Source organism: Solea senegalensis, linkage group LG6 (genome assembly GCF_019176455.1).
Source record: "Solea senegalensis isolate Sse05_10M linkage group LG6, IFAPA_SoseM_1, whole genome shotgun sequence".
NCBI lineage: Eukaryota > Metazoa > Chordata > Actinopteri > Pleuronectiformes > Soleidae > Solea > Solea senegalensis.
In genome coordinates, this window is record NC_058026.1 from 25,571,099 (window position 1) to 25,595,765 (window position 24,667).

Consider the following 24,667-nt stretch of genomic DNA (forward strand, 5'->3'; position numbering starts at 1 on the left):
TAAAGACCTCTTGGGAATTTATATTTATCTCTTTCTCTGAGTGTGATTATTGGTGTTGCGGTTAGAGATGTAACTATATGAAAATTTCATATCACGGTTATTGTGACCAGAATTATCACGATTATCAATATTATCACAGTATTGTTAGATGTGTTCAAAAAGTACTGAACACACACACTGAAATCTTCTAACAAAGTTTTATTTAAAAAAATATATTTTATATTGTATGATGATCATTATTATTATTATTATTATGAATTATCATCTGACTGACTGACACACGCACAGGTCCTTGCTCTATGTCGGATAATAATTAAGTAGCAGCGGTCGTACACAGCATGAAAATAAAATTAAAAACACAGAAACAAACACATTTTGCTCTGCTACGGTACGTGTCGTCTGCACACTACTCGCTTTCGCTGATATCACCCAATAACATGTCTTTTTACAGGAATAACGTTAGGTAACACTTAACTTAGGTTTCCTTTATTGAGAAAATAAGAATGTTTTACAGACAAACCATGACATTTCACACTATTCCCACACCAGTTTTTGTTGACTTTACACTTGCTTAAAAGTTGTGTGTGGTGGTCACGGAGATGAAATTGAAAGAATTACCCCCCTTCGCTGAGTTTTTTTTTTTGCATTTTCTGCACAAGGGTTGATTGTCTTCAATTATTTTGCCGTCGTCAACATCCTTTAAAAATAGATCTTGATCTTGTTTTTTTACTGGGGGGGGAAATCTCTGGAGCGCAGGGGGCTTCAGCCGCGTTGTCACACGACAGTGGAAACTGCGCATGCACGCCCGCTTCTGAGCGAGTGCCGTTCAGGTGCTGCTGCTTCTCCAGGAAATGAGCAGTATCACTGAGTTTTTCAGTAATCGGGCGTCGGGAATTTTACCGCAGTTTATCGTCATACCGGTAATCGTTTCATCCCTAGTTGGGGTAAACCGTCCTGTCATCATGGTCCGCTGACAATGATCATACCCACATGGCTGTCACATACCCACAATGAAATAAAATACAACATCCAGATAATATTGGAAAAAAGAAAAGACTAAAAGACAGGACACTATATCACAATGAACAATGCTGAGAGCATTTACGTGGACTAGATTCAAGATTCAAGATTTTATTTGTCACATGTGGATGTACAAGTACACACCCCCCGACCCCGTGACTTTACAACAAGCCCCACTGTGCAACTGTGCAGCAATTATTCTAAGAAACAGGAGCAGCAGGGTAAACAGCTTTCTTTCCAACCGTGAAGGCCTTTGTCAGGAGTGTTAGGAGAAGCAGGTCACCGTAAACCAGTACAGGTACAAATTGGACCTGTCAAAGACTGAGAGATGGTAGCTGAAGGTGGAGAAAGGTGAGGGATTGTTGGGTGGAAGGAACATCGATGAAACCAAAGTTTTATGCAATATGACGACTACCTGGGTGTAACGGCACAGTTTATTGACAATGGCTGTAACTAACCACTCTGGTGCCCCAGTGACTTCCATTTGGACACGTACTCTCTCTCACTTTATCTGAGTATCTGTGGATGTTCTCAGGTGAATGTCTTTGTTGTCATGTTAACACATGTTCTTGTTGCATACCTGGGTCTATTTGAATGTGAAGTTCTGTGTTTAAAAATAAACATACTGTTAAACAATAGTGTCTGATTACTCATTCATTTAGTCATTAGAAGAAAGTTAATCTAGATGAATTTCAAAATGTGAGATTTTTTTAATCAAGTACTTCTTCGTCCAGAAGGAAAATCAGCTTTTGTTTTTGTTTTTTGTTGAAAAATCGCAATTTAAGTTTCTGCTTGATTGATCATGATTCAAAGATACGTAATAGTGATGTGATTATTTCAATATTGAGATCTTCCGTGCATTGGGCGTCGAGTCGTGTGTCAGTGAAGTCGTCTGGAGTCAGATGTTTTAACCGTGACGAGGCGCGGCAGAGTGTCTCCGTCCTGTCCAGCAGATTTACTCTGCTCGGAGCGAGGTGGAGATTCCGAGGCTAAATCCTCTCTGAATACTTCCAGTTACTGCAGGGCTGCGACCTGCATTCCTGACCCGCTCCACTCAGACAGGCCCTATATGGACTGACGGTCCCGTCCAGCGAACCCCAGGAATGCACAGCAGCAGTGCCCACACACTTGTAATTTAATGTCTCATTTCCTGTAACCATGTTCATGATGAAAGCCCATTACATGTGCAGGAAACAAATAAAACGCTTGTGGTCTTATCTGTTGCTTTATAACATTTCTTTTTGACTGTCACCACTGTGTTTCTGTGGTTTATGTTAGACTGACTTTTTATGTTACACTGATTTCTTATGTTAGACTGATTTTTTTTATGTTACACTGATTTTTTTATGTTACACTGATTTTTTTATGTTACACTGATTTTTCAAGTATACTGATTTTTATGTTACACCGATTGCTCCAAAATCCTACATATAATTCTAAAATCTACTTAAATTTCTAAAATTGTCTAATAATTCTAAAATCTACATATAATTCTAAAATCTACATATAATTCTAAAATCTACTTAAAGTTCTAAAATCTACTTAAAATTCTAAAATGTTCTTATAATTCTAAAATCTATTTATAATTCCAAAATCTACCTATAGTTCAAAAATCTACTTATAATTCCAAAATCTACTTATAGTTCCAAAATCTACTTATAATTCCAAAATCTATTTATAGTTCCGAAATCTACTACTAATTCCAAAATCTACTAATTCTAAAAACTACCTATAATTCCGAAATCTACTACTAATTCCAAAATCTATATAGTTCAAAAACTACTAATTTTAAAAGCTTCACAAAATAATTCCAAAAACTACTTATAATTCAAAATCTGCCCTTAGTTCAAAACTACTTTTGAATTCCAAAATCTACTTATAGTTCGAGAAATCTACTACTAATTCAAAATCTTTAATTCCAAAATCTACTTATAGTTCAGAAATCTACTAATAGCTCCAAAATCCTACTATAATTCTAAGATCTACTTAAAATTCTAAAATTTTCATATAATTCTAAAATCTACTTATAATTCTAAAATCTACTTAAAATTCTAAAATGTTCTTATAATTCCAAAATCTACTTATAATTGCAAAATCTATTTATAATTCCAAAAACTACTTAGAATCCCAAAATCTTATAATTCCAAAAACTACTAGTAATTCCAAAATCTACTTATAGTTCTGAAATCTACTACTAATTCCAAAAACTACTAATTTTAAAAACTACATATAATTCCAAAAACTACTTATAATTCCAAAATCTACTTATAGTTCAGAAATCTACTAATAGTTCCAAAATCCTACATATAATTCTAAAATCTACTTAAAATTCTAAAATTTTCTTATAATTCTAAAATCTACATATAATTCTAAAATCTACTTAAATTCTAAAATGTTCTTATAATTCTAAAATCTATAGTTCCAAAATCTATTTATAATTCCAAAATCTACTTATAGTTCCGAAATCTACTACTAATTCCAAAATCTACTTATAGTTCCAAAAACTACTAATTCTAAAAACTACATATAATCCCAAAATCTGTTTATAGTTCCGAAATCTAATAATTCCAAAATCTACTTATAATTCCAAAATCTATTTATAATTCCAAAATCTACTTATAGTTCCGAAATCTAAGAATTCCAAAATCTACTTATAGTTCAGAAATCTACTAATAGCTCCAAAATCCTACTATAATTCTAAGATCTACTTAAAATTCTAAAATTTTCATATAATTCTAAAATCTACTTATAATTCTAAAATCTACTTAAAATTCTAAAATGTTCTTATAATTCTAAAATCTACTTATAGTTCCGAAATCTACTACTAATTCCAAAATCTACTACTAATTCCAAAATCTATTTATAATCCCAAAATCTACTTATAGTTCCGAAATCTAATAATTCCAAAATCTACTAATTCTAAAAACTACCTATAATTCCAAAATCTACTTATAATTGCAAAATCTATTTATAATTCCAAAAACTACTTAGAATCCCAAAATCTTATAATTCCAAAAACTACTACTAATTCCAAAATCTATTTATAGTTCCAAAATCTATTTATAATTCCAAAATCTACTTATAGTTCTGAAATCTACTACTAATTCCAAAAACTACTAATTTTAAAAACTACATATAATTCCAAAAACTACTTATAATTCCAAAATCTACTTATAGTTCAGAAATCTACTAATAGTTCCAAAATCCTACATATAATTCTAAAATCTACTTAAAATTCTAAAATTTTCTTATAATTCTAAAATCTACATATAATTCTAAAATCTACTTAAAATTCTAAAATTTTCTTATAATTCTAAAATCTATAGTTCCAAAATCTATTTATAATTCCAAAATCTACTTATAGTTCCGAAATCTACTACTAATTCCAAAATCTACTTATAGTTCCAAAAACTACTAATTCTAAAAACTACATATAATCCCAAAATCTATTTATAGTTCCGAAATCTAATAATTCCAAAATCTACTTATAATTCCAAAATCTATTTATAATTCCAAAATCTACTTATAGTTCCGAAATTTACTAATTCCAAAATCTACTTATAGTTCCAAAACTACTTATTCCAAAATCTACTTTTAATTCCAAAATCTACTTATAGTTCTGAAATCTAAGAATTCCAAAATCTACTTATAGTTCAGAAATCTACTAATAGTTCCAAAATCCTACATATAATTCTAAAATCTACTTAAAATTCTAAAATTTTCTTATAATTCTAAAATCTACATATAGTTCTAAAATCTACTTAAATTCTAAAATGTTCTTATAATTCTAAAATCTATAGTTCCAAAATCTATTTATAATTCCAAAATCTACTTATAGTTCCGAAAACTACTTTTAATTCCAAAATCTACTTATAGTTCTGAAATCTAAGAATTCCAAAATCTACTACTAATTCCAAAATCTATTTATAATCCCAAAATCTAATTATAGTTCCGAAATCTAATAATTCCAAAATCTATTTATAATTCCAAAATCTACTTATAGTTCAGAAATCTACTAATAGCTCCAAAATCCTACATATAATTCTAAAATGTACTTAAATTTCTAAAATTGTCCAATAATTCTAAAATCTACATATAATTCTAAAATCTACATATAATTCTAAAATCTACTTAAAGTTCTAAAATCTACTTAAAATTCTAAAATGTTCTTATAATTCTAAAATCTATTTATAATTCCAAAATCTACATATAGTTCAAAAATCTACTTATAATTCCAAAATCTACTTATAGTTCCAAAATCTACTTATAATTCCAAAATCTATTTATAGTTCCGAAATCTACTACTAATTCCAAAATCTACTAATTCTAAAAACTACCTATAATTCCGAAATCTACTACTAATTCCAAAATCTACTTATAGTTCCAAAAACTACTAATTTTAAAAACTACAAATAATTCCAAAAACTACTTATAATTCCAAAATCTACTTATAGTTCCAAAAACTACTTTTAATTCCAAAATCTACTTATAGTTCCGAAATCTACTACTAATTCCAAAATCTACTACTAATTCCAAAATCTATTTATAATTCAGAAATCTACTAATAGCTCCAAAATCCTACTATAATTCTAAGATCTACTTAAAATTCTAAAATTTTCATATAATTCTAAAATCTACTTAAAATTCTAAAATGTTCTTATAATTCCAAAATCTACTTATAATTGCAAAATCTATTTATAATTCCAAAAACTACTTAGAATCCCAAAATCTTATAATTCCAAAAACTACTACTAATTCCAAAATCTATTTATAGTTCCAAAATCTATTTATAATTCCAAAATCTACTTATAGTTCTGAAATCTACTACTAATTCCAAAAACTACTAATTTTAAAAACTACATATAATTCCAAAAACTACTTATAATTCCAAAATCTACTTATAGTTCCAAAAACTACTTTTAATTCCAAAATCTACATATAGTTCAGAAATCTAAGAATTCCAAAATCTACTTATAGTTCCGAAATCTACTACTAATTCCAAAATCTACTTATAGTTCCTAAATCTACTTATAATTCCAAAATCTATTTATAATTCCAAAATCTACTTATAGTTCCGAAATCTAATAATTCCAAAAACTACTTATAATTCCAAAATCTACCTATAGTTCCTAAATCTACTTATAATTCCAAAATCTATTTATAATTCCAAAAACTACTTATAATCCCAAAATCTTATAATTCCAAAATCTACTACTTATTCCAAAATCTACTACTTATTCCAAAATCTATTTATAATCCCAAAATCTACTTATAGTTCAGAAATCTACTAATAGTTCCAAAATCCTACATATAATTCTAAAATCTACTTAAAATTCTAAAATGTTCTTATAATTCTAAAATCTACATATAATTCTAAAATCTACTTAAATTCTAAAATGTTCTTATAATTCTAAAATCTATAGTTCCAAAATCTATTTATAATTCCAAAATCTACTTATAGTTCCGAAATCTACTACTAATTCCAAAATCTACTTATAGTTCCAAAAACTACTAATTCTAAAAACTACATATAATCCCAAAATCTATTTATAGTTCCGAAATCTAATAATTCCAAAATCTACTTATAATTCCAAAATCTATTTATAATTCCAAAATCTACTTATAGTTCCGAAATTTACTAATTCCAAAATCTACTTATAGTTCCAAAACTACTTATTCCAAAATCTACTTTTAATTCCAAAATCTACTTATAGTTCTGAAATCTAAGAATTCCAAAATCTACTTATAGTTCAGAAATCTACTAATAGTTCCAAAATCCTACATATAATTCTAAAATCTACTTAAAATTCTAAAATTTTCTTATAATTCTAAAATCTACATATAATTCTAAAATCTACATATAATTCTAAAATCTACTTAAATTCTAAAATGTTCTTACAATTCTAAAATCTATAGTTCCAAAATCTATTTATAATTCCAAAATCTACTTATAGTTCCGAAAACTACTTTTAATTCCAAAATCTACTTATAGTTCTGAAATCTAAGAATTCCAAAATCTACTACTAATTCCAAAATCTATTTATAATCCCAAAATCTAATTATAGTTCCGAAATCTAATAATTCCAAAATCTATTTATAATTCCAAAATCTACTTATAGTTCAGAAATCTACTAATAGCTCCAAAATCCTACATATAATTCTAAAATGTACTTAAATTTCTAAAATTGTCTAATAATTCTAAAATCTACATATAATTCTAAAATCTACATATAATTCTAAAATCTACTTAAAGTTCTAAAATCTACTTAAAATTCTAAAATGTTCTTATAATTCTAAAATCTATTTATAATTCCAAAATCTACCTATAGTTCAAAAATCTACTTATAATTCCAAAATCTACTTATAGTTCCAAAATCTACTTATAATTCCAAAATCTATTTATAGTTCCGAAATCTACTACTAATTCCAAAATCTACTAATTCTAAAAACTACCTATAATTCCGAAATCTACTACTAATTCCAAAATCTACTTATAGTTCCAAAAACTACTAATTTTAAAAACTACAAATAATTCCAAAAACTACTTATAATTCCAAAATCTACTTATAGTTCCAAAAACTACTTATAATTCCAAAATCTACTTAATAGTTCCTACTAATAGTTCCGAAATCTACTACTAATTCCAAAATCTACTACTAATTCCAAAATCTATTTATAATTCCAAAATCTACTTATAGTTCAGAAATCTACTTAAAATTCTAAAATGTTCTTATAATTCCAAAATCTACTTATAATTGCAAAATCTATTTATAATTCCAAAAACTACTTAGAATCCCAAAATCTTATAATTCCAAAAACTACTAGTAATTCCAAAATCTATTTATAGTTCCAAAATCTATTTATAATTCCAAAATCTACTTATAGTTCTGAAATCTACTACTAATTCCAAAAACTACTAATTTTAAAAACTACATATAATTCCAAAAACTACTTATAATTCCAAAATCTACTTATAGTTCAGAAATCTACTAATAGTTCCAAAATCCTACATATAATTCTAAAATCTACTTAAAATTCTAAAATGTTCTTATAATTCTAAAATCTACATATAATTCTAAAATCTACTTAAATTCTAAAATGTTCTTATAATTCTAAAATCTATAGTTCCAAAATCTATTTATAATTCCAAAATCTACTTATAGTTCCGAAATCTACTACTAATTCCAAAATCTACTTATAGTTCCAAAAACTACTAATTCTAAAAACTACATATAATCCCAAAATCTATTTATAGTTCCGAAATCTAATAATTCCAAAATCTACTTATAATTCCAAAATCTATTTATAATTCCAAAATCTACTTATAGTTCCGAAATTTACTAATTCCAAAATCTACTTATAGTTCCAAAACTACTTATTCCAAAATCTACTTTTAATTCCAAAATCTACTTATAGTTCTGAAATCTAAGAATTCCAAAATCTACTTATAGTTCAGAAATCTACTAATAGTTCCAAAATCCTACATATAATTCTAAAATCTACTTAAAATTCTAAAATTTTCTTATAATTCTAAAATCTACATATAATTCTAAAATCTACATATAATTCTAAAATCTACTTAAATTCTAAAATGTTCTTACAATTCTAAAATCTATAGTTCCAAAATCTATTTATAATTCCAAAATCTACTTATAGTTCCGAAAACTACTTTTAATTCCAAAATCTACTTATAGTTCTGAAATCTAAGAATTCCAAAATCTACTACTAATTCCAAAATCTATTTATAATCCCAAAATCTAATTATAGTTCCGAAATCTAATAATTCCAAAATCTATTTATAATTCCAAAATCTACTTATAGTTCAGAAATCTACTAATAGCTCCAAAATCCTACATATAATTCTAAAATGTACTTAAATTTCTAAAATTGTCTAATAATTCTAAAATCTACATATAATTCTAAAATCTACATATAATTCTAAAATCTACTTAAAGTTCTAAAATCTACTTAAAATTCTAAAATGTTCTTATAATTCTAAAATCTATTTATAATTCCAAAATCTACCTATAGTTCAAAAATCTACTTATAATTCCAAAATCTACTTATAGTTCCAAAATCTACTTATAATTCCAAAATCTATTTATAGTTCCGAAATCTACTACTAATTCCAAAATCTACTAATTCTAAAAACTACCTATAATTCCGAAATCTACTACTAATTCCAAAATCTACTTATAGTTCCAAAAACTACTAATTTTAAAAACTACAAATAATTCCAAAAACTACTTATAATTCCAAAATCTACTTATAGTTCCAAAAACTACTTTTAATTCCAAAATCTACTTATAGTTCCGAAATCTACTACTAATTCCAAAATCTACTACTAATTCCAAAATCTATTTATAATTCAGAAATCTACTAATAGCTCCAAAATCATACTATAATTCTAAGATCTACTTAAAATTCTAAAATTTTCATATAATTCTAAAATCTACTTAAAATTCTAAAATGTTCTTATAATTCCAAAATCTACTTATAATTGCAAAATCTATTTATAATTCCAAAAACTACTTAGAATCCCAAAATCTTATAATTCCAAAAACTACTACTAATTCCAAAATCTATTTATAGTTCCAAAATCTATTTATAATTCCAAAATCTACTTATAGTTCTGAAATCTACTACTAATTCCAAAAACTACTAATTTTAAAAACTACATATAATTCCAAAAACTACTTATAATTCCAAAATCTACTTATAGTACCAAAAACTACTTTTAATTCCAAAATCTACATATAGTTCAGAAATCTAAGAATTCCAAAATCTACTTATAGTTCCGAAATCTACTACTAATTCCAAAATCTACTTATAGTTCCTAAATCTACTTATAATTCCAAAATCTATTTATAATTCCAAAATCTACTTATAGTTCCGAAATCTAATAATTCCAAAATCTACTTATAATTCCAAAATCTACCTATAGTTCCTAAATCTACTTATAATTCCAAAATCTATTTATAATTCCAAAAACTACTTATAATCCCAAAATCTTATAATTCCAAAATCTACTACTTATTCCAAAATCTACTACTTATTCCAAAATCTATTTATAATCCCAAAATCTACTTATAGTTCAGAAATCTACTAATAGTTCCAAAATCCTACATATAATTCTAAAATCTACTTAAAATTCTAAAATTTTCTTATAATTCTAAAATCTACATATAATTCTAAAATCTACTTAAATTCTAAAATGTTCTTATAATTCTAAAATCTATAGTTCCAAAATCTATTTATAATTCCAAAATCTACTTATAGTTCCGAAATCTACTACTAATTCCAAAATCTACTTATAGTTCCAAAAACTACTAATTCTAAAAACTACATATAATCCCAAAATCTATTTATAGTTCCGAAATCTAATAATTCCAAAATCTACTTATAATTCCGAAATCTATTTATAATTCCAAAATCTACTTATAGTTCCGAAATTTACTAATTCCAAAATCTACTTATAGTTCCAAAAACTACTTATTCCAAAATCTACTTTTAATTCCAAAATCTACTTATAGTTCTGAAATCTAATAATTCCAAAATCTACTTATAGTTCAGAAATCTACTAATAGTTCCAAAATCCTACATATAATTCTAAAATCTACTTAAAATTCTAAAATGTTCTTATAATTCTAACATCTACTTAAAATCTCTAAAATCTACTTAAAATTCTAAAATGTTCTTATAATTCTAACATCTACTTCCCTAATCTCTAATCCCTCTGATTGGTCAGAGAGTGTCGTCACTGAAGAGTCATCGGTGTCCAACTGTAGACACCGGTGAGATGTTTGGTGGATTTAGAGACAGCACCATCGTCACCACGTTCACTGGGATTTCACTTCAGTGTCAGACCTACGTGTACAAGTGCTTTAGCCAATTTTCCCAAAATAACCTCCAATATGTAGCAGTTATTTACAACGTAAACTGTAATGTAATAAAACAGTTGTTCTTCCCTCTCTGGTGACTAACACGCTGATTCTCCAGCTGATTCAGGAACCGCTGGAATTCTTTTGGAATTCTACGGTGACGCTCGTGTAAACGAGTCGTCAGCGATGAATCCTGATTGTGTCTTGTTCTTAGTGTCACAGATCAAATCTGTCAAAGGATCAGTTTGAGTTTTCCCACTCCAGATCTTGTAATCTGGATGAGTCTTTTCCAGATGACAGGTTTTGGAATAAAACGGCAGGTGGAGATGAAACTCAAACCATCCTGCCTACTGCAGCTTTAATATCTGTCAGCCAATTCACTTGTTACTGCAGCGGAAGACGGAGAAAATAAGTGCGAATATAGAGTAGAATTAACAATACTGTAGTATTAGAAGTATTAAGTTAAGTTGTTAAATGTTAATAATAACAACATTTTGCTAAATAATGAGTCAGCAGATCCAGCTGATGAGAGGATTAACCTTTTTTTTTATTATCACACTGTCACAAAAAGTACAAATGTCAATATTATGACGGAAAGAAAGAATATATACACGGACTTTACTGATGTCACACATTATTATTTTTGACTCGGCAACAAAAATAGATCTCTGAAAAATAATCCTGCACACGAGGGAGGAGTCACATGATCTGTTCAGTCAGTGATTGTGGATTTTTAAAAAATAACATCCTGACACTGTGTTTGAGTGTCGGCTCAGGTTCACACCACAGCTCTGCACCTGAAGACAATGACGGAGGAGACATTTTATGTCTCAGGGTTCACGACAGGAGAGGCTGTGAAACAAGGTGAGTGAGTGAATGAATGATTGTTCTCAGTCCAGGCGCTGGATGAGCTTCTCCTCCATCATACAGTAGAGGGCGACGTGCGACAGGTCCGAGATGAAGGCGTCGCACGCTCGTCTGCTGACGCTCTTGCAGCCTCTGAGGTCGAGCAGAGTCAGAGAGGAGAGACGCTTCAGGTAGGACAGACAGGCGTCTGTCAACTCACTGCAACCTGAGACAGACACAAGTTGAGATTATTACTAACTGTATGTCACTGTAAGGTCGACAGGAAAAGGAGGTTTCGTGTCGCTGGCTTTCCCCGCGACAAACTCCACAGAGAAAACCAGCGACACAGCAGCTGTCCATCCATCTGTCAATCAAATGTCTGATTTTGTCACTTCAGTGTTTGAAAGTCTCTGTTCGGGTTTGACCTCAGTGACACAAAGTGAGCACACGAGGCAGCGGCGGACCAGCAGCTCACAGCGATGATTTCTCTCTGGACTTTGGTGTGGGAGAGTGAGCGGTTTACAAACTGCACTTTCTGTCCAACAGTGCGAGTATACGATATCAAATACTTTTATCAATAATAGTTCTAATCATTTGGTACACAGTTATTTATCGCTTCTTTAGTCTTGATGACAACTCACAGATGCTTTAAACTACACTTTTTAACATTCACTCATTCACTCATCTTTCATCTTTCATACCTCATGTTCACCCACGAGCAGTTGTCACAAACAACTCGGTGTCAAGCGTCATGAAGACGAGAGGGGGGATCGAACCCGCAACCTTCCGGTTGAAAGACAAGCCGCTCCAGGGTCACTGACCTTTGACCCGACAGAGGGAGGGAAGCACTGACCTGCCAGCGTGAGCTCGGTGAGGTGGTTGCGGGTGTGAGTCCCGGCAGCTGCCAGCAGAGCGATGGACGAGTCTGTGACGTTCCTGCAGTGAGCGAGGTCCAGCGTCTCCAGCTGAGGCATGTGACGCTGCAGCAGCCGCAGGGTGGAGTCGCTGACGTCCAGGCCGGACAGACGCAGCGTCTGCATGTTCCTCAGTCTGCTGCGCGACGACTCTGCACCTGCGACGCACACGCACACACGCACGCACACACACGCACACACACACACACACACACCATCAGCACTGTGTGCAGCTACTGACGTCGCGCCTCACGTCGCGTACTGTGACAGGAACAGACACGCGTCATCACAGCGTCCCGTGTTTGGCTCGTGTTGTTTTGGCGTCAAAAGTGAAATGAAAATGCCATTTTTGGCCGAAATGTTTCGGCGGCTGAATTTTCAGTGCATCTGTAATTTTGAGTTTCCAGAGATTTAGGGTTCCAAATCACTGGTTCTTTTGTGGAGTCTCTTTAACTCATCCACGGCTGCTCTATATATTTACACAGGGTTCACCTTAAGATGTAAGTAACGAAAACATGATGAAATAAACAAAGTGGTCACATTTGGTTTCAAACCGTGGAACATTCAGAGTCTAGAGACGTTACAACGACTTGATTTTCACTATTAATCGCAGCATCGAACGCTGCGGTACATTCATCGTAACGTTTCCTCAACACCGTCAGAAAAGATGACGCTGGAACCCTGGAACCATTTATGAGGGGGTTCAGAAAGTTCAGTTCAGAGCATCAAATAAAAAATAAACACAGTGTCATCGTGGATGATCAGGAGGAAACACGAGTCACATGTTTGACCAGAGGGGAGGAGTTAAATGACGTTCATGTTCCACTAACTAACCAAATGTTAGCGTGTCATTTGCAGTGAAATGTGGACGACACGTCTTTCAGTGTCACGTGATGAGTTAGCGTGACGTTACAGACGTCGTGTGACGTCTCGTGTTTGTGTCGTTGTAATTTAAACATGAAATAAACAAACCACAGGAACAGATACGTTTTATATCTGACCAAATAGATACATTATTAAAACGATTAACTATAAATGAGAATTGATGACTTCAATCATTTAAACATTTGGAGGATTAAGAATTGTTCCTTTATAATAGTTCAGTGTATTTGCTACATTATTTTGTTACATTGGCATCAAAACACATAAATAAATAAAAGTGTTCATGTGATTTTACACATTCATAGTGTTGCAAAATCAATGAACGTATAATAATCACGATCGTCGTAATAATCGCGATCGATTCTCCGACAATAATCGTACCAAGAGAATCTATAAACGTGACGTCCCTAGCAGCGTCCTCTGCTCTCTGTGTGTGTTTGTGAAAGTAAACACACACAAACACACACGTTTAACAACACTGTACACACACACACACACACTCTGCTCTCTGTCGCCCTCTTTCTGCCTCAGTGAGACCCGGCGTCTCACTGCGTGTGTTTGAGACTCTTGTGTGTTCTGCTGCCACTGACCCGGGGGAGAGACCATCTCTTTGATCTGAGTGTCGTCGAGGCCGTCGCACCAGCGCAGGTCCAGCAGCCGCAGGCAGGGCAGCGTGGGAGAGACCAGCGCCGACAGACAAGACCAGGACAGACCAGTCACCCTCAGCTCACGCAGACCTGGACCCAAACAAACACAAAATCAACACAGACACAGTCAGAGAGCGTCAGCACGTTTCCCCTGCTCAGGCTGCAGTGACAGCAGCAGCAGTGACTTCAGACAGCAGCAGCAGCAGTGACTTCAGACAGCAGCAGCAGCAGTGACTTCAGACAACAGTGACTTCAGACAACAGCAGCAGCAGTGACTTCAGACAACAGCAGCAGCAGTGACTTCAGACAGCAGCAGCAGTGACTTCCAGACAGCAGCAGCAGTGACTTCAGACAGCAGCAGCAGTGACTTCAGACAGCAGCAGCAGCAGTGACTTCCAGACAGCAGCAGCAGCAGTGACTTCAGACAGCAGCAGCAGCAGTGACTTCAGACAGCAGCAGCAGCACTTCCAGCAGCAGCAGTGACTTCCAACAGCAGCAGCAGTGACTTCAGACAACAGCAGCAGCAGCAGCAGCAGTGACTTCAGACAACAGCAGCAGCAGTGACTTCAGACAGCAGCAGCAGCAGTGACTTCAGACAGCAGCAGCAGCAGTGACTTCGACACAGCAGCAGCAGCAGTGACAGACAGCAGCAGCAGTGACTTCAGACAGCAGCAGCAGCAGTGACTTCAGACAGCAGCAGCAGCAATGACTTCAGACAGCAGCAGCAGCAGCAGTGACTTCAGACAGCAGCAGCAGTGACTTCAGACAGCAGCAGCAGCAGTGACTTCAGACAGCAGCAGCAGCAGCAGCAGTGACTTCCAGACAGCAGCAGCAGCAGTGACTTCAGACAGCAGCAGCAGCAGTGACTTCCAGACAGCAGCAGCAGCAGTGACTTCAGACAACAGCAGCAGCAGTGACTTCAACAACAGCAGCAGCAGACAGCAGCTGACTTCAGACAACAGCAGCAGACAGCAGCAGTGACTTCAGACAACAGCAGCAGCAGTGACTTCAGACAGCAGCAGTGACAGACAGCAGCAGCAGCAGTGACTTCAGACAGCAGTGACTTCAGACAACAGCAGCAGCAGTGACTTCAGACAGCAGCAGCAGCAGAAATTGAAGATAAAATGACAGAGTAAGAGCGTATCAGGAGACTGTCGGCTCTAAAGGAAGTGGACATTTTGGACGACTGAGCCGGCAGTGGACAAACTGAATGTCTTTTGAGTTTTGATGCTAAAATGACGGCTACAAGGGATCGGTTGTTTGGTCCATAAAATATCAGAAAACCTTAAAAAAATGTTGATCGTTGTTTGTCAAACCAGGAAATGATGATGTTCTCAAATGTCTTGTTTTGTCCACAAACCAAAATGATTCACTTGTAATGATTTCTTTGTTTTCCAGAGCAAAGAAATGAAGAAAATACTCACATTTAAGAAGCTGAAACAATCAGAAATCTTGTTTTAATCATGAAAAAAGCTTCAAACCACCGATTAATCGATTATCAAAATAGTCGATGATTAATTTAGTAATTGAATATCAATTAATCGTTTCAGCTCATTCACATTCTCGCTCGCTCAGTCTGAACTCTGTGACGTGACAACGCAAAATAATTTGACCAAATTCTTCGCAAAGATCTCCAAAGAGCATTTTACCAATCTAGTTTAAAGTGTTTCATGTTAAACGATAATAAAGGCGTTCATTGTTGACATTCAGGACGTTTCAAACCTTTCAAATACAAAGTGACGAGCGAGCTTGTACCTGGCAGCCTGGTGAGCAGGCAGTTGAGCTGTCTCTTGGCCAGTGGAGTCCAGGACAGGTCCAGAGAGACGGGCTGGCGTTTGACGATCCCTGCCAGAGCCTGATTACTGAGCGGGCTGCACCGGCTCACGTCCAAGTGGCTCCACAGACGCTTGTCACAGCTCCTGCACAGAGAGAGAAGCAGGGCGACGTGCTGCGTTTGACTTAGGGCTGGAACCAACCAAGGAAATTCATGGTCGACTGAAGCCCTGACATTTCCACTCAAAATCGACTATACTATATACTATACTATGTTAATATCAGCACGATATCAACTGTTGAGGAATATTTCGATGATTTGTCTCATGTCCTCACACAGAGACACTGAACATAGGAGCTCAGCTTCATGGCTGAGACACAAATAGATTGCTGCCGTTGTTGCGGGCGAGTGTGCCTGCAGTTATAAAACGAATCTAAAACATTGAAATATGCCAATTCTGATTTGATCATGTACTCAAAACAGACGGAGCAACATAACAAAGACAAGTTAGCTTAGCGTTTTATATGATATGCCATGTTTGTATGTTTGTATATGCAAATTGTTGCTGGAAAACTTTGCATTTGAGTTTTTTTTTATTTTTTTTTAAATCGCTGCCACGCTATGACGTCTGTGACATGGATGTTAGAGGACGACTGACTGTAGCTCAACATTAAATAAAACCACCGTCTCCTGTGGGTTGGGCTAATCCAAAATACTGAAAACAAGGGGCGTGTTCTCTGAAGACACGCTGTTACCTGTGGAACAGGGGTGCTCTGAAAACACCCCCATTAGCACTTGGTACATTCCTCCAGATGAAATCAAATTAACCATAGACTGTATGAAACTAACATGGCAAAAAGTTGACTTATCAGAATTTGAGTCGAACCAGAACGTATCGACTGATTAATCGCCAGTCGACTGGGACTTTACAGCCCTAGTTTAAAGGGGACATATTATGCAAAATCAGCTTTTTAACCATTTTAATACTTATATTTGGGACTCCACCTTGTCCCTGCGAGAGTGCAGGCAAGGGAGGAAGAGCGGTATTATGTCAACGCGGAGGGACAAGTGTGCTGTTGGTGGCTGCACAGTGGAGCACAGTGTTTTACAGAGGATTTTATATATGAAGCTAATGTGCCGGATAAAGTCAGCAATCGTGTGTTCGCACCACTTCACATCAGACTGCGGCCAGCGGTTGCCGTATTTAGTCAGGGGACGTATTTCACCGACGTACAAACACACAAATTGTTAAGAAAAGATCACATAGAGCTCATAACTGACCATTCTGACACGTCCTAATTAAACATATTTGTTCAGTACGTCCTCCATGACCGGAGCACAGACTCAGTCTGATACAGTCACATACAGCAGCTGTTTATGCAGCGATCAGCGGTGGATCAGTGGTGCTGCACTCTCTGTGAAACTCAGTTAAAAAGACATAGGGACAGCACCGCTGATCGCCACCGTTGAGCAGCGAGCTGCCTAAACTGTCGCTGTATGTGACTGATCGCCAGCTCCGGAGCATACAGTCACATACAGCGGCAGTTTATTCAGCTCACTGTCCCTAAGTGTTTTTAACTGATTTACAGTTGGACAGTGTTCGGGTCAATCCTTATGTAGGACGTCTCTTCCTGTGACGCCACTCTCGCTGTTTTCTGCTCACGCTGCCATGTTGATATTGTCAGAGAACTAGTGGAGGGAGGGGGAGAGGAATGAGGGGAGGGAACAGGAGCTGAGCGAGTGAGCGCTGTAAAGAGGACAAATCAGAAACCCCCTGGAAGAAGTGGGCGTGTGTTTGCCTATAAAGGGACCATGCACAAAACCGAGCGTTCTGAAACGTTCTGATTATTGAACTGCTATGGTGCTTCATCCTTATAGTATTTTGACCAAAGCATGTCACTGACATGTTCATTAGGACACCAGGGAACTATTTTAATGGGGGAAATAGGGTATAATATGTCTCCTTTAAGTGTGACTGTTTGAGGCGCTGACACTTTGTGTGGATTTTAGTGATTTAACGATGTTGTAGACCTGATTATTATGTCGACAACATCTTCAGAACACGTCTGCTGCTTTATCTCACTGCTCTCTCTCTTTCTCTTTCTCTCCAACACCAAAGTCCAGAGAGAAAATCAGCGATTTTACCTCAACAGTAGCTGCTCATCTACTGCTGCCGTAGATTACAGGATTACAAACACAGAAACACTGAGGGCGTTAGTGATGGAGGCAGCAGTGGATTAACACTGTCTGTGCACTGCAGTGTTAAAAACCATGATTTTCACTGGACTTTGGTGTACGAGAGGGAAATACTGGAGCTGTAGATCAAAGGTGTTCTTCCATGTGCGTCTGTGTCGTGTATCTCACACAAACACAGACTGTGAGTGCTGATGTGTGTGTGTTGCGGGACAGACGTGAGACGTACCACTTGTACCAGGCCTTGCAGACGGTCATGCAGGCCAGCAGCTCTGCCCGGCTGAGGTACCTGAACACAGACACCCACACCTCCTTCTCCCCTCCTTTCTCGTCCTCCTTGAAGGACAGCACAGACAGCAGGGAGGACGGCATCGGAGGGGACGCTCCCTCCCGTTCCTCAGAGGACGATGCCGAGCAGTCTCTGGTCCCTCTGTCTCTGTGGTTACCGCGCATACGAGGCCTGCGACGTTATAAACCAGAGGATTTGAATGTGGTCCCAGTGCTGTTACCACAGTGTTACTGGGCCGTGTGCAGCGTTTACCTGCCGGGGCCTCGCGGCGTGACGCTGTCCGCCGCCGTGTCGGCGTTCCTCAGCCGCGAAGCCTTGGACAGCGTCGTCTTTCTCTGGACGAAGCTCTGACCACCGGAGCTCACTGACGCCGTCCTCACACCCATGGCCGCTTCCAGCTTTGGAACGATGGAGCCTGAGCGGCGACATGACTCATGTTCCATTCAGTGTTTACATGGATGTGAAAGCAGCTTCAAACGCGATCGGACGACCAGTCCAAGCTGCTTTTCACAGTTTGACCTTTTTCACCCATTAACTTACAACAGAGGTCGACTTATGTGGGATTATTTTATGCACATAAACATGGTAGCAACATGTCTACGGTTAAAAATGACTGACTGTGAGACAGAAGTGCCATCAACTATAACTGTAGCAGTGTTTGTGTGGTAGTGATGTTAAGGACTTAAATGTTCTGACGACAAATATAACGCACAACACGGGTTTAATCTTCTCATTTCTTCAACTTTAGCGTCAGTTTTTAATTATCTAACATTTATCACACACCGCAGAAGCTTTTTTTCTTTTACTGTGATCATGTTTGTGGAGTTTTAGTTGAAGTATAAATTAATGAGTGAAGTCTTACCAGATTGTCTCTTGGCCTTGTGGGGGCGCTGTAGGGTGACAGTCAGATAAGAGCCACTCAGCAGGTCATCGTTGGGGTCAGACATCAGGAGGACCGGGGGTTCAGGGTCCGAGTCCCAGCGTCCGTCGTCTTCCGCCTCCTCCTCCTCCTCCTCCTCGTCCTCCTCTTCGTCCTCCAGCATGTCCATCTCGTCCTCCTCGGGGTCAAACTCTTGGCCTTCGCTGTCCTCGTTGTCGTCGTCGGCCCTGCGCCTCCTCCTGTGGCGGCGGTGCCGCTGGTCCCTGCCGCCGTCTTCGCTGTCCTCCTCCTCGTCATCGTCTTCCTCGTCGTCCTCGTCGTCATCATCGTCGTCGTCGTCCGACTCGTCCGACTCGTCTCCTCTGCGCTGCATCCGGGAGCCTCCCCGCAGCCTCACCCCTCGTCCCCGACGCCCACTCTCCTTCGCGCCCACCCCTCGCTTCAGCTTGAGCATGGAGGAGCCGGACCCGACGAGACCGCCTCTGCTGCTTCCTCTCTGGGCGGAGCCTCCTCTCATCAGGCCCCTCCTGTTTGTGACGAAGCCCCGTCTGGAGGAGTGGCCCCCCCCTCGAGCCTGGAGCGCAATCTTTCGTCTTTGAGAGGCTGCGGAGTCAAGAGTGACGGATGAGACTCATAGAAGACGACAAAAATAAATATTTACATGAGGTTTCCTTAAAAAATCCACGACTAAATTAATCCCAAACCATTTTTTATAAACAAATAATCTGTGTAAATTGAAACACACATACTGTAAATGTGAATTTTATTCTACTAAGTAGTAGAAAACTATAAAATGTGAGATACATTTTATTTTAAATGACAATAAACTGAATACATTTTATTTTAAATGATTGATGAGTGGAGAACATCCATTAAAATGTCAATATGATTAAATCAGTTAATAAGTCTAAATGATATTTCAAGGGGCGATTTTACACTAAACCAAGGTTAGCGCATGCAAGAGACAAACCTTCATCATCGTCATCGCTGCCTGAATCGTCTCCGTCTCGGTTGTGTCTCTGACCTCTGTAGATCTTTGCCATGCGGGCGTCCAGAAGGGTCGAGGATTTACGTTTCTGGAGATGGAAGGAGGGAGACAGAGAGACAGAGACAGAGAGAGAGAGACACAGAGGGAGAGAGAGAGGGAGAGAGAGACAGAGAGAGAGACACAGAGGGAGAGAGAAAAATATAAATTTTTTGAGAATTTCACTAAATGGTTGAGATGTGAAATGTTGTGATTTAAACTCACCACTGGAAGTCCGTCACCTTTGTCGCCCCTCGACTGCTGAGGAAGAGGAAAGAAAACATGACAGATTTGAATTCATATAATGCTTTATTATATTATTATATATGTCATACAATGTTTTGTTATATATATATATACATATATATATATATATACACATATATACATATATATACATACATACATATATATATATATATACATACATACATATATATACACATACACACACATATATACATATAAATAATGTTTTGTTATATTATTATATATGTCATATAATGTTTTATTAATTGCAGTTTATGGAGAAAGGTCATACTTCCACCACACCACATAACAGATAAGTGACTAAACTTTCAGTGGATCTGTAGGACCGGATATCGTCAGTAATTTCCTAAATGGATTTGAATCTGATTCACAGAGTCCAAATGTGATTAAATATCAACTTATTTTTGAGATTTTCAACAAAGTAAATGCTGCAAACTGTATAAAATGTGGATCTCTAACTTGGTGCATCATAAAATATTCATGTTTTTATGAGAAGTTACACTAAAACATTTATTTATTTACTTAACATGACCACACAGTGCAGCTCTACAGTACAGTAGTCGTAGATCATTTAAAATCTAAACCTGTTCAAGTTCAAAATATCAATCCTACAATCCAAATGAGAGGGTGTTGTGAGATCGGCCTGAATCCACGTTCTCTTTCCTCATCAGAAGAAGACAACAGTGACGTTAAGACATTAAAGAGTGGTCTGGTTCTTCGCTGCACAGAAAACGGCCACGCACTAAAAGACTGATCTTATGACTCCAAGTTGGATCTAAATTAAAAAAAAAAATGTGTTACGAATCAGAAAAACTGAGCTCTACACATCCGTGCGGCTTCTTCTTAGTTTTGGTGACGGATGGATTTGATGAAGTCGTAGTGAAGCAGAAAGGTGGAAAAAAAAATCCATGAGAGGGAAAGAAGAAGATGTTTTGGTCCAAGGGATGAAGATGAAACGTCAGAGGAGAGATTTACACAGCTGTGCCAAACGAGAAAACCACTTCCAGCACCACTTCCAGCACCACTCAGCACGGCTCCACTCAGTGTTTCTGCTTTTCCATCAGTGACAGAACCTTTTTTAGTTCCTGCTCTCACTAAAATGTGACATCAACAGACTGAAGGTCACTGATTGGTCAGAGAGTGTCGTCACTGAAGAGTCATGAGCGCGACGTCAAAGGCAACAATGTCCAACTGTAGATCAGTTAAAAAAAAGACTTAAAAATACTGCTTATAGTTCCAAAATCTACCTATAATCCTAAATCCCACTGATTGGACAGAGAGTGTCGTCACTGAAGAGTCATGAGCGCGACGTCCGACACAAGAAAAGCAAATGTGTAAAATGTCTTATTTATCAGGAGAGTCTGGTGGATTTAGTGACCACGTTCACTGCTATTTCACTTCAGTGACTGAACTATTCTGTCAACTCATCTCAACTAATGATTCACTTTCACCCACAAGTCCCTCGTTTGTGTTAGTGTCGCGTAGGAAACCACGTCACGACAGTTTCACACAGCCGTTACTAAGACGACTCCGCCCACTGAGGAAGTACTGAGTAACTGAGCCGCGCAGAGTCGCGCTGGAGCTGCCCAGTGGAAAAGTGCCGCACGTGTCAACACACATGCAGTCTGGACTGTATGCCATGTAAACAAACACATTCAACACGATTAATTCAACTGCACCTTCTTCTTTTATCTTCTAAGAAACAGAACAAGCATTTAGAACACATGTCGTGTGAGAGAAGAGGCACTCCTCTTTCAGAGAGCGTGACAAGCGTCACAGTAAAAGAGAAGCGTCTCTTCTCTTCAAGAAGATGGAAAAGAAAGAAACACAAAGAGGGTTGTCGTGCACGCGGGCGGGTGGATGTACGCAGAGCAGAGCAGGCGGCTCCTCTCACCAGTCTCGAGCTGATTGGCTGAGAAGGCAGAGGGGCCGCCACCATTAGAAGTGATGCTGAGGAGGAGGAGGAGGAGGAGGAGGAAGAGCAGGAAGGAAGAGGAGGAGGGAAGAAGCCACAGCGAACCACCTCCCCATCCTGCTGGGAGCCCACAAGACCCCCTATGGTAGCAGAGGGTCCGGGGCCCAGCCTGAGGACCAGGGGGCCGCGGGGCCGGATGTGCTGCTGGTGGCTGGCAGCCAACATGTCATCGCTGCCTGACGACTGACGGAGTTTAAATGAAAGTGAAGAAAGGAAATGAAAAAACCAAAAAGCAACCAAAGAAAAACAGAAAAAGAAATAACATCAAATCAAAGATGGAAACAGACAGACAAGAAACACACAATACCCGTTAGCCACGATGCACTGCCACCAGCTGTGAGAATGATAGGTCGAAAGGTCGCAGGTGACTCTGCAACAGTGTGTGTGTGTGTGTTTTCTTGTATTCATGACCACTTTAAAACCTGTTCAACGGCAACCTTGTCAGGACCATGGAGACCAAAACCTGGTCCCAATGAGGCAGAACCTCATTTCTGAGGAACAGGTTTAAGTTTAGGGCTGAGATTTGAATCGTGGTGAGGTTAAAGTGTAACTTAACCCTTGAACCACCAATGTGTGTGTGTGTGTGTGTGTAAAAAGTATTAAAAATGACACATGTTGTGAATCAACTGCCCTCTCTGGTCAAATGACAGCTACTGCATTTCAAATTTCAATTCCACTCTGCTCTCAGATCACATCTTGGCATTTTCTCAAAATCAACCATTGATTGGTGAGGAGTTAGGTCCAGAAGAGGGGGTTTAGTTGCCCTTTAAGGTTACAGTTTGGTATTAACTGATTATCTGTTAAGATTAGGTATCACACGTGTGTGTGTGGTTAGAAATCAATGGTTCAGTTCTTAAATGGATAGCTGTGTGAACCTGTGTGTGTGTGTTTACCTCTTGGTCAGTGATTCCCTGGACACACTTTGGACACTCCCAACAGCTGGGCAGGTCTTTGTTCACCAGTCCTTCGCCCTGGATCTTCAGTGACAGATGCAGACGAATGATTAAAAAGGTGAACTCAATGGAACCATATTTAAAAACATCCAAGAAGCCAAAGCTTGAGTGTGTGTGTGTGTGTGTGTGTGTGTTGTACCGTGAGGCAGGCAGGGTGAGCGATCTGTGCACAGTTGGAACATTCCATCAGGATGAGTGACGGGTCTCCACTTTCCTCTTGATTGGGCTCCTTGCAGATCTCACACACTGCAGACAGAGGGAGGCCCGGCTGCGAGCACCACAGTGCTTTGTTATTGAATGGTTTTAACACAAGTCTTATACCAACGTATACCACATGTCAATATACACTATGATGTACTGTAAATAGTTATTCTATTGTGTAATATTTGCGTCTCAAAAAGGGCTGCAAACACATTTCATTCTCTTCATGTACTAACAGAGTCTGAATGAAGTCTAGTTAGATTGTTAAAAAGGTTCAGTGACTCACAGACAGACACTGTCGGAGCACACACGTCTGCTTCAGCTTCCCTGGTCCTCCAAACTTCTTCATGTCTCTGCAGAAGTTGCACTCTCCACACTCCGGCCTCATGCAGGCTTCACAGCGCTTACACCTACAGTCACACAACCACGTTAAAGGCACCTGCACAGTCACAGTGTGTCTCACACACACACACACACACACACACACACACACACACACACACACACACACACACACACACACACACACACACACACACACACACACACACACACACACACACACTCACACACACACTCACACACTCACACACACACACACACACACACTCACACTCACACACACACACACACACACACACACTCACACACCTGACTCTGCGTCGCCTCAGCACAGACATGGAGGAGGCTGGTTTCTGTGGTCGCGGGGTGATGGGTGTGGTGGCCACTTTAGGACGAGGAGGAGGCGGTGGAGGAGGAGGCGGCTGGTACCATGAGGGCTGGTGAGGGGAGGAGAAGAAACACTAATGTTTATGTATAATAAGTACAACATTCAGTATTTGTCATAAACACACCACCATCTCTGAAAATCAAACAGTTGCTCACCCGTTTTGGCCACTTGACGATGGGTTTTCCTGT

The 24,667-nt window shown here is 37.3% G+C and overlaps 1 protein-coding gene across 6 annotated transcripts in view; it reads right to left on the reverse strand.

The window, feature by feature from the left end:
• Positions 1-11,427: 11,427 nt before the first annotated feature.
• Positions 11,428-24,667, reverse strand: part of kdm2aa (lysine (K)-specific demethylase 2Aa) — a 22,103-nt gene continuing 8,863 nt past the window's right edge. For 2 of the 6 annotated variants that reach the window (XM_044028133.1, XM_044028129.1), the window contains exons 12-25: positions 24,635-24,667; positions 24,401-24,552; positions 24,036-24,159; positions 23,688-23,816; positions 23,489-23,572; positions 20,576-20,611; positions 20,297-20,402; positions 19,309-19,929; positions 18,699-18,861; positions 18,387-18,617; positions 15,946-16,109; positions 14,134-14,280; positions 12,601-12,819; positions 11,428-11,973 (exon numbers count right to left, since the gene is read on the reverse strand). The exon at positions 24,635-24,667 is cut by the window's right edge and continues 45 nt beyond it. In XM_044028133.1, the coding sequence (XP_043884068.1) occupies positions 11,792-11,973; positions 12,601-12,819; positions 14,134-14,280; positions 15,946-16,109; positions 18,387-18,617; positions 18,699-18,861; positions 19,309-19,929; positions 20,297-20,402; positions 20,576-20,611; positions 23,489-23,572; positions 23,688-23,816; positions 24,036-24,159; positions 24,401-24,552; positions 24,635-24,667 (2,391 nt within the window). In that variant the 3' untranslated portion in view covers positions 11,428-11,791. Of the gene's footprint in view, positions 11,974-12,600; positions 12,820-14,133; positions 14,281-15,945; positions 16,110-18,386; positions 18,618-18,698; positions 18,862-19,308; positions 19,930-20,296; positions 20,403-20,575; positions 20,612-22,514; positions 22,779-23,488; positions 23,573-23,687; positions 23,817-24,035; positions 24,160-24,400; positions 24,553-24,634 lie in introns of all 6 variants that reach the window. The other 4 variants (XM_044028134.1, XM_044028130.1, XM_044028132.1 and 1 more) reach the window with 4 other exon arrangements.